Raw genomic sequence first — 16,008 nt, forward strand, 5'->3', positions numbered from 1 at the left:
GCAGAATAACTCCACTAGCATAACATTCACAAATTCTTCTATAAAAAAAAAATTAACTGAGCATTTTGGGCAAGTACTTCTGACTGCAAAATCCCAAACTAAAAATGCCTACAAAGTGCTGTGTCTGTGGTAAGAGCTTACTCACAGGGTTTGGTTAGGCGATTTTAGGAGGAAGCACTGGTAACGGTATTCTGCACCATTTCTGGACATGCAAACCCACTTCAAATATTTTAGCTATGGACATCTTTATCATGGATTATATCAAATGTTTTGGAGTGATTTAAGCTCATTAACCTCACAGTGCACAGCAATATTCTTAAAAAAAAAAAAAGAAAATCAAGATTATCTTTTTTGTTTGTTTTTTAAACGGCTCTTTTCTCTAACAATTCATTGTAACAGCAGATAGAGCAGAGCAGATAGAGTCCTGGCAATTACTTCTAATTATAAAAAAGCTCTATAATGCTGATTAGTATATAACCTTGAGAAAGGGCCTAGGGTCTAAACATTTATTTTTCTCTTATGTAAGTCTTTCATTTACGTTTTATATGCATTTCTAAACTTCTAGTCACTTTAAAATTTAGCCACTTCCATATTTTGTTTTGCAGTTTTTAAAACCAAACTGTTCAGTCTGTATACACTGGGTATAAGTATATATACTTCCACCAGTGTATAACATAATATACACTGGTGGGAGTAGATTTGGACAAGGATTGAAGTTTTGTGCCCCAGCTGCACCCACCTTGGATTCTTAATTTTTTTTTTTTTTTTTTTTAAATCAGCATTGTGTTTCAGTCACAACTGCCAATGAATTCTATTTTGCTGTAAGTAAAATGCTGACTGAGGATCCCTATCTTACCTGTGACCTACTGTTTACAGGTTTCAAACGTTGAAAGAAAAAAAAGAAAGCATTAAAAAGAGCTAACCAACCTCTTACAGAAATTTTTCCAACCATTGCTGCTAACACAGTTGTACATACAAATTCCTCTGTCTACACTCAAAATTCTAAAACTATTTTAACTCCAGAAATGTTGATAGTCAACTGATCAATTCCACAACGTCCTTAAAAGACATGGTTGTACATAAAACCATTATGCTCTGTCTTAAGAAGGATGCATGTGATATCGTGCAAGTGCAAGGAAGGGAAAAATACGAAGTAACAGCAGCAAGAAGTATGCTCATGTGGCTTTAACGGGTAGAGCTGACTGCCATTAATTCCCAAGCTACACGCATTTACTGCTATTGGTTATGTGTGCTTGCACATGAAATCAGTTTTATGTAAAGCCTGCTGAGCCATTAACAAATTGATCACATGCAGTCTTTAAAACTATAAAACCTGGAAGTAAAAGACAGTATTTGTATGCTGAACAAATATCCCTATATTTTTGTAAAAATGTTAATATATGAAGTTAAAGAAATTAAGTGATGTTATACAAAAATGGCTGTGATAAGTTTGTAAGTTGGCAGATAAAACAACTATCCTCTTATCACTTAAAGTGAATACTATCACATTCACTACCAACATCAGAAATACACACATCCAAACTGCAGCAATTTTAGATTTATACTTTTGGGGTTGCAGAGGCTTCACTCTGCAAAGGAAACACACAAGCATCTGAGAGTACATATAAGATATTAGAAGGATATGGTATGTGATTTTAGCTAAAATAGCCAAACCCCTCCCTCCACTCCTTACCATCAGTCTTCTCATTCTTTCTTTCTCAATTCTCTCCGTTTCCTTTTTCTGTTCACGCTCAGTGTTGGCATGCCAAGTTGCCACAGCTTTAGAAAGCTTCTGAATTTTCCCAGCCACTGACCGGTGGTACTCTTTAAAATCTTTAGCATGCTGTAATATGCTGTTCAGGTATTCCTAGAAAAAGAAAACAAATTAGTGCAGACACTTGACAAAGCACAGGATTTGAAATCAGGAGCACCCAAGTTCGAATCTTAGAGTGTTCTGAGTGCTTATTATGTGATTTGGCATTTCTTGTACCTTAGAAACTCCAAAATATATAACAGTGAATAAAAATATACAAATAAACATATAAAACACATAATAGTGATAAAAAGGAGAAAAAGGAGTCATAAAACATGTAATAGTGAAGACTAGCACAGCAAAGCAAGGCATAAAATTGGCTGTTTGCCCAGTCACAGGAAATTGGAATACCTGATGCTTCTGTCTACGCTTTCTCTCCTGTTCTATCTTCTGTTGTTTCTCAAGCTTTTCTGTCATACGGGCCTCCCTCAGAGTCTGCCGCTTGCTTCGCTTGTAGGCTTTGGAGTTCAGTGCTGTCTCCAGTGTTGTGTCACGACGCATGCAGGCTACTACCTCTTGTCTTAGCTACCAGTGAGAAAAAGAACCACTTAAAAAAAATTAATACATGGAAAAACACCTTTAATCAATACGATACAGTAAAATGGTAACAGTCCAAAAAATGTCCCAAGTCTCCTTTTCCCACTCCTGCAGTTCTGAAAATACGTATTTCACAGCTTCACAGTTGCAGCAGACAGGTCTGCCTCCCCAAGTAAATCTTCAGTCTCCATAGGATGGCCAGTCACTGCAAGTACATCACATCTTCTTTCCTCACAAGATACTGATGAAAATGACTGTTCTGCTGAGATGCAAGGGGCTAACCAAGATACTACACCGTCCAGGTAAAGCATGAATGAACAACAAGTACAACATACTTTCCTAGAGCTAGTGCTGAACGTAGCAGACAACTGTTTTCACTGTCAGCTGCAAAAGACACAGCAGGGAGTAGGAAATGGTAAAGGCTTGAACAGTACAACTACAGCCCCAGTAGTGCAGCAAGGGAGCCTGCTGCTTTTCATCTGACCTCTGACAAAACCTCAATACAAAACAGTACCAGGGCAGTGGGAAGGAAGACTCAGACAGCATGGTACAACTGAAGCCAAAGACTTCTGTCAGGATCTATTTTTGCTTGACCTGCCAAATTACATCTTTGTTCTTCCAGATTACCTAGGAAAGCCAGTGGCAAGGGGCCCATAAGTGTCTGGTACTGTGTTTCCCTTTCTGAAGTTCTTATGTTTACACATACACTCAAGATCCAAATTATATCTTAGACATGACCTTGTTAAGCCTAATTTTAAAAATCTGTGTGACAGTGGAAAATCTGAAAACAGATCACACAGAAATAAGATAAGCAACAAGAGCATACAACTCTTCCAAAACAATAGGACCCACGACAAATATAAAGAATGTCCAGAAAGAGGTGCATGTTGTTACTTCTGTTGAAAATTGGCTTGGTATGAAATATGCAATTCTAAGGTTACATCTTAGACTGGAGGATAAAGCACGAGAGAGAACACTTAGACATTCTGAATAAATAAACAAAATGAAGACTAAGTTAAACAGCAGTTTCTGTAAAATGCTTCTTATCATCAAGTTTGCTCTCATGCAAAAATCTCCTGGTTAGGCTCAGTGCTATGGTAAAATTTCTTGCCAATTCATCCTAAGACACATCATGATATTTAGCAGTAAGAACTTCTCTGAAGCAAAAGGCATTACCTGGCGCTGGAAATTCAGTAACCTAAGTGCCTTCAACTCCACTGTAGCTTTGGTTCGCAGATCAGGAGGCAGAGAGCCAGGCAAGTTCTCCAGTTCCTGGATTCTGTGAGCAATTCGAGCCTGAAGCCTAAATAAACACAGGATCAGAAAAGATACAAGGAGAAATCTGTGAGAGGTTATCAAACTTACACAGTAAAAACAGGCAATTTATCTCAGCTATTTATTTGACTTTTACTACTTGTTTCTGAACTAACAGGCTTTTGCAGAGATGGAGATGAAATTAGGCGTCCTTTCCCATTTAGAGAATAAATTGCCAAATAATGAAAGCTCTCCTCTGCCCCTATTTGAATTTTGGCTAAAAGTATATGTAAAAAGTGAATCGGAAATTTCATTTTAGTTATACAAGATAATTCTGGTTTTAGACTTCTTTGACAAGTACTATTTTATGCACAGTGTAGTCAGTCACCAAGCACAAATGGAACTTTCTTACATAGCAAATCCTTTCCCTCTCAACACTGAGAATTCTGTTTGTTTACTTTGTTCATAAATTTGTTAGCACTTACATAGCCATTAAACTGTAAATCAGATCTACTTCACTCTTCCTTTACAGAATCCTTAATCAAATCCATTCAAATTCAAGAGAGTAATGCACAAGCCAGAAAGAACTTTTTTTTATTTTTCACATTGAAAACCAAGATCATAGAGCTAAAAGTTACATAGGTTTTGTAAGCATTTCTGATTTACAAATAAGTATTTTTGTGAACTGCAAATTTTGCTAAGGCATTACAATGACAGATCCCCAAATTTTGAGTTATCTAAATGCTGCATATAAGTTCAACTGAATTAGTCCCCTCCATTTCTCACACACTTCAAAAGGGGGGCAGGGAAAAAGAAAGGGAAGAGTTATCTCTTTCCCCAGGTGAGAAACCTAAAAGCACAAGAATGGGAAGATAGCTAATCTCCCTACACTGTATACGACTCAAAGTCCCCATTTTTACTTTCACAGAGCATAGAACATGAGACTTCGTTAGGAACAGGTGTCTGCTGCTATTCTGCAGTAAGAACTTTGGAACCAGCCTGAAGGTAGAAGGAAAACAGTTGCACACAGTAATCATTCGTCCTCCACACCTCCCCAACCCTCTCACTCACGCATTGCACAAAAGCATTAACATGCCAGCCCTGCAGCTGAAAGGTGGATCCCAGATCAGACACACTGGCTGAACCTGGTGAGTCAGAGCAAGAGACAGCAATATACTCAATCTGCCGAGTGTGCAGAGAGTAACAAATACAATGACTTGTTTCTCATAGTGGTACCCATGCTCAAAGGAACCCCAGTAAAAGGCACATTTTCTCTGACCACAGCATACTGCCAGAACCACCATGTGCAGGAGATAAAGATGCCACAGTGAGAAAATAAACAAACAAGCTTGTGTCTGAAAACACAAGTTCTAATCCACACATGCAGGCACACAAATAAACTCCTGCTGGAAATTTGAGTACAAGAATTTAATGGGTGGAACCAATTCATTTCTACAGATAAGCTGACAGTCAAACTGTTATTTACCTCTATTCTACCACAGCAGAATAGATACAAGAAATCCACTACTTGCTTAACAGAACATTAAGAAATTCTGATAAACAACTTGCTAGCAAATCAAGATATTAGTAGCCCACAGTAACTATATGCATAATAATTCCTGTATCATCCAAAAGGCAACTGGAATTACTTATAAAGTTGCATAAAATATCTGTTCCGTAACAGTAGTCCTTCCAAAACTCCTTCCAAAAACTCTACAACTATTCATTTTGGTTCTTCCTGAAAGACTTCTGAAGTTCCTGAAACTGCAAAAAGGATGTAATACTGCAAAGCTGCAGAAGACTCCTTTACTGTCCTCAAGAGAACAGAAGAAGTTCTACTGAAAGCTATAGATTTTTGGCCAGGTCCATTGAAGTTTGACTACTACAGCAAAATTATTTGTTCATGAAATGACATAGACACATTCTGCTCCTCCAAGTAGGTCTATAATACACAAAAAACAAAAAAACAAAAAAACAAAAAAACAAAAAAACAAAAAAACAAAAAAACAAAAAAACAAAAAAACAAAAAAACAAAAAAACAAAAAAACAAAAAAACAAAAAAACAAAAAAACAAAAAAACAAAAAAACAAAAAAACAAAAAAACAAAAAAACAAAAAAACAAAAAACAAAAAACAAAAAACAAAAAACAAAAAACAAAAAACAAAAAACAAAAAACAAAAAACAAAAAACAAAAAACAAAAAACAAAAAACAAAAAACAAAAAACAAAAAACAAAAAACAAAAAACAAAAAACCACACACCTTTTGTACAATTCCACTTGTAACTGGACTGCCCCATGACTGAGATCTTCGGGGAACTAGAGATGCAAAATCCCAAGAAATCTTGTGATTCCCTTGGCAATTAAATTTACAATCATATATCCATGCAAAAAAAGCAGCTGTGATGTACAAATAGAATACTGTTCTAAATTGTAAACGGGTGCTCTGCCTGTTGCTTATTTACACATGGATGTAATTGCAGATCACAACTATGATTTCTTTATCTATATCACTCCCCAAATAGCTCTGATGCTCCTTCTAAGTGACCCAACTACAAAACAGATGAGGCCAAATCCTGGTTTTAGTGAACTTAATGAAACATTCATGAGGGGAGCAGTCACAACTTTTCCAAGCTTCTGTTTTGAACTGTGGACTTAATAAGGCAGCTGAATACAGAACTTTTTTTTTTCTTTTTTTAAATCAGTATTGAACGTTCCTTCTTGCACTATAGGATGAGCATAAGAAATTCATCCACCTTCCCCTTACTGCTGCCTATTGCTTTGGATAACTAAATGGATGACACACTCTGCTAGTATAAGTGTGGATATAAAAATAGGTGGAAGTGCCTCTTAACAAAAAAAGTTTACACAGTAAAATTTACAACAAAAAAAGTTTACACAGTAAAATTTACAACAAAAGCCAAAGTTGGGCTGGAGTTTACCTTGTTGTCATCTAAGTTATCAATAAAAATCCAAATACAGCATATTTTTGAGATATGATTAAATACAACACAAGCTTTTACAGGGTTTTTTTATCATGTCCCATCATCACTCTAAGCAGCCCAACTCTCCCTACGTAAGAAACTCTTCACACTGCTGATCAATCTCTTTGTTGTTCTCAGTCCAGGTTTGTAGAGAGGCTGACCAGAGATGAATGCATGTAAAATCGTAGTATTAAATTATAAAACAGTTTAGCATTTCCGGGATCATTTTTCCTCCTCCCCCCCCCCCCTTTTTTTTTCCTCCATATGTTGAAATGATTGCAAAAACATAGGTTTTCACAGAGCTACACAATTCACTTAAATTCTTTGATGGGTGATTACACCTCATTCATAATCCAGACACAAGAAAGAAGTAGCAAGACAACAGTATTTGTAAATCAGTATAGATATTACCTCAGTAAACTCTCACAAGAAGTCCACTACTTTCTCAAAACAAATCCATGTTAAAACTGTTTAAATACTAATGAAAATCTAGAGCGTACATATGAAGAGAATGAGAAATGGCAGCCAGATGGCTCACACACAAAATTACAAAAAAATAGTAACAGATTTAGCAGTTTTATTTCAGACTTTCCTAGAACTATTAATTATATTCTCTTCAGTAGTAATAGGATTTTTAAAAGAATTTCATGACAGACATCTCACCTCATGTGAATGCAACTACTACTTAAGGCATTTTAAAACTACAGTCACCTTCTAATCTTCAAAGAGAATGATAACTTGTTGGACTATTCGTATCTTCATGGAAAGATACTAATAGCTACTTATGTAAATCACAACAGAATCCATGGAAAAAGGTTTTCTAGATGCCTGTTGCAAGCACCTGAAGGATATAATCCAACCCTGTTTAAAGGATACATTTAATTAATTTCTGCAGTTCAGCAATTTATCTTCACCCCATGCAGAAAGTGGCTAATGCATTTACAGCTAAAGACATACATTGGTTATTTTGCAAAGGGATCTATACCACCTCCTCATTTACTCTGGTCAACTACATAGGTTATGCTTGCATATTTAAACTTTTATAGCATGGATGCCATGCAGCAAGCAATGAACCTGTACAAAAGGAGACTTTTCAGATAACAAAAAGAAACCACTGACATTCTCCGGGACACTGGTAACTGCTTTTTTAAAAAAAATTAGTGCTGAGAAGGTGGGAAAAATCTTTCCACATAATGGAATGACTTTAAATTATACTGCACATTATTAGATTTTGGAAATTTAAGATTAAAAAGCAGTACTTTATTTTCAAGAAAGCGTTAAGGAAAGTTTTATGAAAGTAAAATGGTATGAGTTCATCACTTTGGCTAGATTTCAAGGAGCACAGCAAGTTCGACGTATAAAAAATTGAAACCTCTTAAAGCAGTAAAGATTTTAAATATGTAAGGTTTTCTTCACCCACCTTTAGTCATGTAGGGATTAACAACAATTAGCATATAATCCCACCTCAAAGCAACGTATGCTGCAAATAGCTGCTGGGCACAGTCAGGTGAATTTGACAGCAACATTAACTCTCAGTTTTCTTTCTCTATGTTAATTTATTCCAAAGCCCTTTTTACAATAAGAGCAAGGCTTTTCAGGGAGAAAAAAGTAGTCCACTGATATGTCATCAGATCCAAAGCTTTTTCAGAGCAAGCTGTATAGGCCCATTACTGCTTGTTCGTATGTAGTGGTCTATTTAACACACGGTTAATGGATAAGAATGCTACACCATACCTTTACGTGCCCATTTGATCAATTATCAGACAAACTACCTAACTTCCTGGTAACAAAGAAGTGTAAGGAAAAAGGAACTGCTGTCACTGGAAAAAAGTAGATGTAATTTCTTTAGTGTAACAGCAAAAACTAAAGTATTTCATGTTTATGATATGGTCCTGTGTACAATTAACACATGCTCTAATACACAAGCTACGCAAGTGATCCATAAAAAAACAGAAAGGTATAGAGCAGGATCTATTTTCCCAAAAAAGTCTACTATTAACCACTTAGGAGGTGCATATACACTGACAGAAATGGCATAATAATCCATCAAGTAACTTGTTACTGTGTAGCAGACAAATTAGCAGTAACTGAATGTGAGACAGGGTCCCCAATAGCATGCTTCATATCTTTAGTCAAGAAACACCATGCTCAAAGCCACAGAGTAAACATAGCTTGCCATTTACAGGAATTCCTAACTCGATCAGACTTCCCACAATGAGGCAGTATACAAACATGTTACCTTTTCGGTCTGTATGTTTGAATTGGGAAGCTGTTAAGCAGCTATGTGATACTTCTGTCTTTTTGTGAAGAGGTCAGTAATTCAGCCAGTTTTCTGAGTGTTTCATAGTATAATGCTCTCTTTTATTAAAAAAAAGTTATCTACTGACAAAATTTAAGGGACAACTGTTTCATAAAGCTATTACTAACTACAGATTTATCAGGATGCAAATGTTTTTACTAATTTTCTTCTATTACCATTTTACTAGGAAAGGGTGAACACTTCACGTTGCTATATTAAACCTACTTATATACTAAAGCTAAGTCCAGTACCACCCAAAGCATAAAAACTGTTAAACTGCTTTTTTCAAAGCTTTTCTTTGATGTTATTTACACTTTTAAATAATGAAAAGACCTCAGAAGTTCTAAGCATTCTGGCATCCAAAACAACCCCAAATTCCAGCAATGTTCAACACTAAGGATTAGCCTCCACCTCATTTACTCTGCCAAGAAGATCAGGCTATTTAGAACCTAGATACACTGAAACTGCAACCAGTTCCACACATTAGTATATGCACCACAGTTATTTTATTCCACCCTTCACTTCCATCCATTTATGCATACTAGATCATAATAATTTGGCACAAACAGTGTGTGGAGCAGACAGAGGCTAACGGATACAGAAAAGGTTACGCTATACTGGGCCACATGATTCCTAGCTCAGGTTAATGCTACATAATGCTTTCACTCAGAGCACCACTGAAACCATATTATGGTGCATCCCACAGGTTTTCTGAAAAAACTGTTAGATCACAATGTTTACTCACACTGGAACAGCTGTGACCATTCAGCCCTACATAAAAACATTGAAACTGACAGAATGACAAGCATATGCCAAGAAATCCTGTAAGCATGATCTGACACAAGTGTGAGAGCTCTTCTTGGAGGCCTGGACTCTAGACATGGCACTAGGTCCTAAAACACTTCATATCCTACCAAAGTCCATACCACTTACACTCCCTACTGCATCTGAAAAGGAAGAACACCTTCATGATAGAAAAATCATTAAATCCTGTCTTCAGTGTGTTCACTATCCCTTTTGGCTACTTTTCCCTTAAAAACTCATTGTTTTAGTAACTGGAAGATGCATCATCATTCCAAACCAAGCAAATAGGGCATGTGCAGTCTCTTTCCTCCCACTAATAGTGTCCAGAAACATATTTTAGGTGCAAGTCAAGTTCCTTCTCACCCGCAGCTTCTCAAGGGCAACTGTGTAATAGTCCTGTTGAAGGGAGAGGACAGGAGCAGTTTCACTTACAACCTCAGAAATGCATAAGGAACATTACCCCATATATGTTGTTACGAATATAATACATCATCTTTTAATTAGGACACTAAGGATGAAACTTTTAAAGATCATGCTTCCTGGTAACCTTTCTTTTAATCTTGGCCTTGACCTTGTTAATGTTCTCTATCTTTCGGTAGTCCAGTCAACCAGTGATCATTACGATCATTTGGTTTTCCTTGGCCACTAGCTCATCAGTCTTTTGACTTCCACTCTTCCCTTCCGACTTCCTGTGTTCATAATTTTGAAAGGTTTCTGCACTAAAGTGGCTTCCATGTAGATTAAAAGGATTTTGGTTTCTCGATTTTTACTTTTTGCAGCTATTCAAGTAATACACTAATCCAGCAGAATCTTTCAACCTGTTTTAAACCTAAACCTGTTTGCAATGATACTGCCAGTATGCTTTGCTAGTTCATAACTTGGCCTGGAATTAAATCATAGTTCAGAGCTTGATGGGTTCGTTTTTCTTTTTGACATGGTCTCTCTCTGGAAACTCATATTTGATTGCAAGGAATATCAGTGGAGAAAGTAAAAAGTAACAACGCATAAGCATTTGAACGTTTTTATTTTGTTTTTACCTATATTCACGTTCCTGGAGTATTTCAACGGGATCCAGTCCCTGTGGCTTCTGGATAGGGCTGATACGATTCTGTTTTTGCTGCAGCTGAACAATGGGTGAAGGTTGGCCAGGCGGTGGCTGTGGTACAGAAGGCCCAGGCATGGGAGCAGCAGGCTGGGCAGCAGGGGGGGCAGGAGAAGGCCTCCCACTAGGTGGTGGTGCAGCAAGCTTTTGTGGTGCGCTGGAAACGCTCATATCGGGGGCTTGGCCTGGATCAGAAAAACAATACTTAATTCATTACATGAAATATGAAACACAGTAAGAAATTCAAGGTGGCTTTTCAGGACAGAACATGAAGCTAAGACAAACATTCAAAATTACCAGAAAAAGAAGAAGAAAAAAAACTGAGATAGACTTCACTACTAAAAAACCTACTAAAATAGACAGTGCAGGAAGTCATTCAAAGAAAATAAAAGCACCTGAAACTTTATAATGAATGTCATTTTTTTTCCATTCTCACTAGCTTTCTATGAACTCTAGCATTAAAAGAAGTAGAACAACTCTAGAACTTATTTTATGTAAGTGCAGGACATAATTCTGCCTCTTGTTCATTGTTCTTGCACCGCTTGAAAGAATGTATCTACAATCACAACCTGACTACAAGCATGAGTATCTTTGCTTCTAGAGCTCTGTTAGAACCAGACAGCCATATTAAAATTCTCACAATTGTACTTAAAAGTACCTGTCAAATATAAATAGCCTGGTTTTTGCCCCCAACTCCCAATTAATTGCACTTATATGTTTTCAAATACCAGGCATTTGATTACTGTTGTATCTTGCAAGACTCTAATCATTTTGAAAATAAATTATCTCCTCATTTAAGATGAATATAGCATCTGACAGTTATAGATACCAAGGGTCACAGATTTCAGTATGTCATCAAGTCAACAAGGCATCCATGCATACAAATTTGGAGGAAAACCAACATGGAGAACAAAAGACACTGCAACATAAAGATATCATTTAATTGTCTGAGGAGTCATAATAGCTCAATATCAGGCAAAACAACTACAAAGCATGCTTGCAATCTGGTCAACAACTTCACTCCAAATCCAACATCCTGAAAACTAGATCTAAAGATCCCTGATGTTCAGAGACCACCATTTGTCATTCGCGCATCAGCACTGAACTACAGAAAAGGAACCATGAGCACAAGCTTTGAATTCTGTGTTCAACAACACTGCATTTCAGGTTATAAAAAAGGAAAAAGAAAGCCGACCAAAAGACTCTGTGTAGTCCTGATTTTCCAGAAATCATTCAGACTGTCCTAGAAGACCAACACTATGAAGAAAAACTTCAAAACGGAAGAAAAATAAAGATATCAGCACAGTCTTTTAAAAAATACACCAAATAAAACCTCCAAAAACATAGAGCAGAGACAGACAAATTCTCTTATCAAAAAGAGCAATGAAAAAAGACAAACAGTAAGCTGCTTATAGTTGAACACGACAGACTTATTATGCCATAATGGATTATTCAGATAAAACCATCCATCTAGTAATTCTACACACTTGCCAGCATTTCCTAGTAGCAGCATTTGAGCTAGGAGACACCATGGCCAGTAAACTCATACATACAGTCTCTCAAGAAACACTTTTTCCCTCTTCATTATCTTACTCAAATGGTAACCATTTGTTGGAGTACTCCAAGAAATGCAACTCTACAACTGATCACATACTAGTATTTTATTTTCTCTTTATGTTGCCATAAATTGCTGACTAACAGAGAATTTTACGACACCAACTATCACAGAGTGAATCACTGTCCCAGGATTTACCCATAAGCATTAATACAGTGTAAGATCTCTACAGCATGAGAGGCTTGTACTATTTGCAACCTGGCAATATTGTATCTATTTTTAAGTGGCTCTAAAGAAAAAGAAAACCCTTCAAACAGAAGATGTATTATTAGAGATTCCAAATTCCTTTCAAGGCAATCCTTCTTTCATTGTTTTCAAACAACAACATTAGCTTGTAAATCCACATGTGGATGATGTGATCCAAAAAACTATTATCAAGGAATAGAAAAAAGTTATACTGCTCATTAGACCTCAAAAACTGCACTGTGGTTTTCAAAGGCAAGCCAATAAAAGTTAGTCTCATTCTACCAGCTCAGGCAAATTTTTTGTTTACAGTAGATTAAGGAATACAGTGGAAAGACAAGCTTGCTGCTATTAAGCACGCTCAGAACACAATTTATTTAGTAGATTCTATGGGTGTCCCTCAGCCAACTTATATATTTCGTTCTGATTATAAAGAGGTGGTTCATGTTCAGGCTGCTTAGCAGCTGCAATAGTTTCATCTGGTCAAATCATTTATGGCTGAATAACTGGTAAGACACTCCTTGATATTTAAGTCCTAAGCAAAGTAAAGGTCACACTATTTCTTTTGTATGCCTTTTTACTACCCCATTCTTTTTCCTGCCTCTTTTTCCCAATCCCTACCCGCACAGTTTATCCATAACTCTAAGTATGATATAAAATTAGCATTATACTCCCCTCTACCTTCAGTCCAAGTTTTAGGGGTAATGGCAGCTGTATGTCCAGGTATTCCTGGAGCAGGCCCTGGCCCAGTTACAGGACCAGTTATTGCATGTAACCCAATACCTGCAATTTGACAGAGGAAAGAAACTTATTAAGATACAAAGCATTTCTAAATATACAAAAATCACTATGCTTTCCAGCACGCTAGTCCATTCAGGCAAATAATATTTTTGTGCATTAAAGATGGATTTAAGTGGATTCTACCATCAAAAATAGATGTAATGAAGCATATTAAAATAATGTCTTCTAAAAAAACCCTCTACTCAGTAGCAAAGCCACGTGCACCGAAATGAAGTGACCAGTGGAGTTATTAAAACCATTATTAACAAGAAAATAGGATCATCTTAACCCTCAATTTCCAAAACTGACTCAGTAATGGAAGTGTTCAGAAAATACAACACGTGCAGAGTGTTTAATGCAGTTTTCTTAAGACCAGAAAGTGCTTAATGTACTATAACATCTACTATCATTAGGAGAAACACAGTAAGAGTATTTTTTCTTTTCCTTATGTTACGTACTTGACAGCACACTACGTTGTTTAAGTAGGCTGTGGAAAGTAAAACAATCAATCTATTTGCTCCAAATTTCATATCCATTTTTCTGCATAGCGACACAGGACTGAAAATTCACTCCAAGAAAAGCACTAAAATTGTAATTGGTAAAGTATGATTAACATTCAAAGAATGTCAGGCATAATCAGGGTGGACAGAGTATATCACAGTAAAATCACTTCTGTTTCAATGTTGACAATATCCTATACCTGTTTTAGGGACTTGCTCAAGCTTAAAACCAAAGGTCACTATTCACACAGATACCAGAATACAGTCTTAAATTATATCCTCTCACACCACACTTTGTGATTTTTCACAGGTAGAACTTGAAGAATGACCTGGGCAATGACACAGTGCCAGATTCACTTACCAGACTGTCTGTTGAAGGCATTGGGAGCCTGTTGCTGTTGAATGCCAGGCAGGGTCCTCTTTCCCTGAACAGCAAGCTGGAGGTTTTCTGGTAAAGGCTGGCCTCTAGCTAACATTTTGTAAGCTAGAATCTGAGCTCGGAGCTGATGCAACTGTACAGGGCTGAAAGGGGAAGGACCTCTGTTAGGTTGACTCATAACTTGTGGGTCTCCTGGCATAATGGGTCCTGGCTGAGTGGGAGTCATCTGTGGTGGAGTTGGACCTCCTCCAGACATCGGACTGGACACATGCTCTGGGGCACCTAGCGGAGATGGGTGTGGAGACATATAACCTAGAACAGATAAGAGGATCACAAACTTAACTTCATGTTACTCATATCTAAATTCCGTTAAGTTTCTTTAACAGAACCTGCAGTATAAAAATGTCTCTCAAGTTAGGATAGCTATAGTATGTTCTGCAAGAACAGAAGTGTAATCTAAATTCCCTAGAATACTAAGATAGCTACATAAGCTGTTATTTGTACAGAACTATGATTATATCCTCCAATAATTTCTAAAAATAACAACTGCCATCCCGTTTAGAAGATAAACTAAAACATGAAGTACAGTACCCAGAAGTACCAGGATGGGGTATTAGCACATCAGACAAATATTTCATGATGAAACACATGCAATGAAGTCTGCCTATTTTAGAGCTTAATACTACACATCTATTTTGATGCACACACATCAAGGAACACCCATTCATTGATAGGGGCCCTCTTTGCCAATAATCTCCAACACACAGAAACAGAAGTAGACAGTATCCAATTCATGATTTTGCACAGTTGCTCTAGCTTATGTGGATTAAAACTTTGAGTCAGATGAGCAACATTCAATACCTTTTACAACCTGAGTGCTCAAGAATGTTGAATTTCAACTGTGAGCAAAACATCATCTTCCAAAGAAGCTGCTGAAGATTGTGGCACGCTACAAAGTTCCAGCAGAATAAGCGTAATTCTGAAGCAAACAGTACTTGTACCCATTACAACCCTTGCCAAAGCAGTAGTTTTAGGCTTGAATTTTAATTCCACATATTTGCTTGAGCTTCACAACACATCCATGAAAACAGATGGTAAGGAATTTCAGGTGAGATATCTAAGACTACATAGTATGTCACAAAAAACACAAAGAGTGGTCCTTCAAGCAATGCAATATATACAGCTAGATTTTAAAGATGTCCACCAATGGTGAAAAAGAAGTAAAGATATTTACCCACTTCACTCCTGTGTTGTAGAGCACAATTAATGCTTGTATCAATTTGATAAGTGATCAATTTGATAACAAAACAATAAGTGATCAATTTGATAACAAAACAAAAAATCTTCCACGCTCTTTACAAACTGGTAGGTCACAAAACTCAAAAGTTCATGCCAACATCCTGAGTTCTGTGACACTAAATCTACTCTTCCTCTATTGTTCTGACACTCTGAAGTGAAACTACACCAACTCCATATATACATAGTCTGGCTCACAGAAGCAAGTGATTTTACTCCCACAGTTTCACTGTTCTCATTGGTCTTCCAGTACGTGCTACAAGGGCAAAATCTAGGAGTAGTTGCAACCTCATTTCGTGAATGCCAGTACTCCTAGAATTTATACAAGGGGATAAATGAGAGTGCTAAAGAACTGGGAGTCCAGTAATGCTGGGGCCTAGGGATAAATATATGCTACAATAAAGTAAAGGTTGAAATATCTGAGATAAAGGAAAAAGAACAGAGGATTTCAGTTCTTCCAAAAAA

The 16,008-nt window shown here is 36.9% G+C and overlaps 1 protein-coding gene across 5 annotated transcripts in view; it reads right to left on the reverse strand.

The window, feature by feature from the left end:
* Positions 1 to 16,008, reverse strand: part of SMARCA2 (SWI/SNF related, matrix associated, actin dependent regulator of chromatin, subfamily a, member 2) — a 122,694-nt gene that overhangs the window by 83,099 nt on the left and 23,587 nt on the right. For 4 of the 5 annotated variants that reach the window (XM_026100510.2, XM_064501868.1, XM_026100511.2 and 1 more), the window contains 6 exons: positions 14,230 to 14,559; positions 13,270 to 13,371; positions 10,726 to 10,975; positions 3,527 to 3,653; positions 2,165 to 2,338; positions 1,694 to 1,867 (listed from right to left, as the gene is read on the reverse strand). In XM_026100510.2, coding sequence (XP_025956295.1) covers positions 1,694 to 1,867; positions 2,165 to 2,338; positions 3,527 to 3,653; positions 10,726 to 10,975; positions 13,270 to 13,371; positions 14,230 to 14,559 — 1,157 coding nt within the window. The remainder of the gene's footprint in view (positions 1 to 1,693; positions 1,868 to 2,164; positions 2,339 to 3,526; positions 3,654 to 10,725; positions 10,976 to 13,269; positions 13,372 to 14,229; positions 14,560 to 16,008) is intronic. The other variant, XM_026100512.2, reaches the window with a different exon arrangement.

The sequence above is a fragment of the Dromaius novaehollandiae genome, chromosome Z (assembly GCF_036370855.1).
Source record: "Dromaius novaehollandiae isolate bDroNov1 chromosome Z, bDroNov1.hap1, whole genome shotgun sequence".
Taxonomy (NCBI): Eukaryota; Metazoa; Chordata; class Aves; order Casuariiformes; family Dromaiidae; genus Dromaius; species Dromaius novaehollandiae.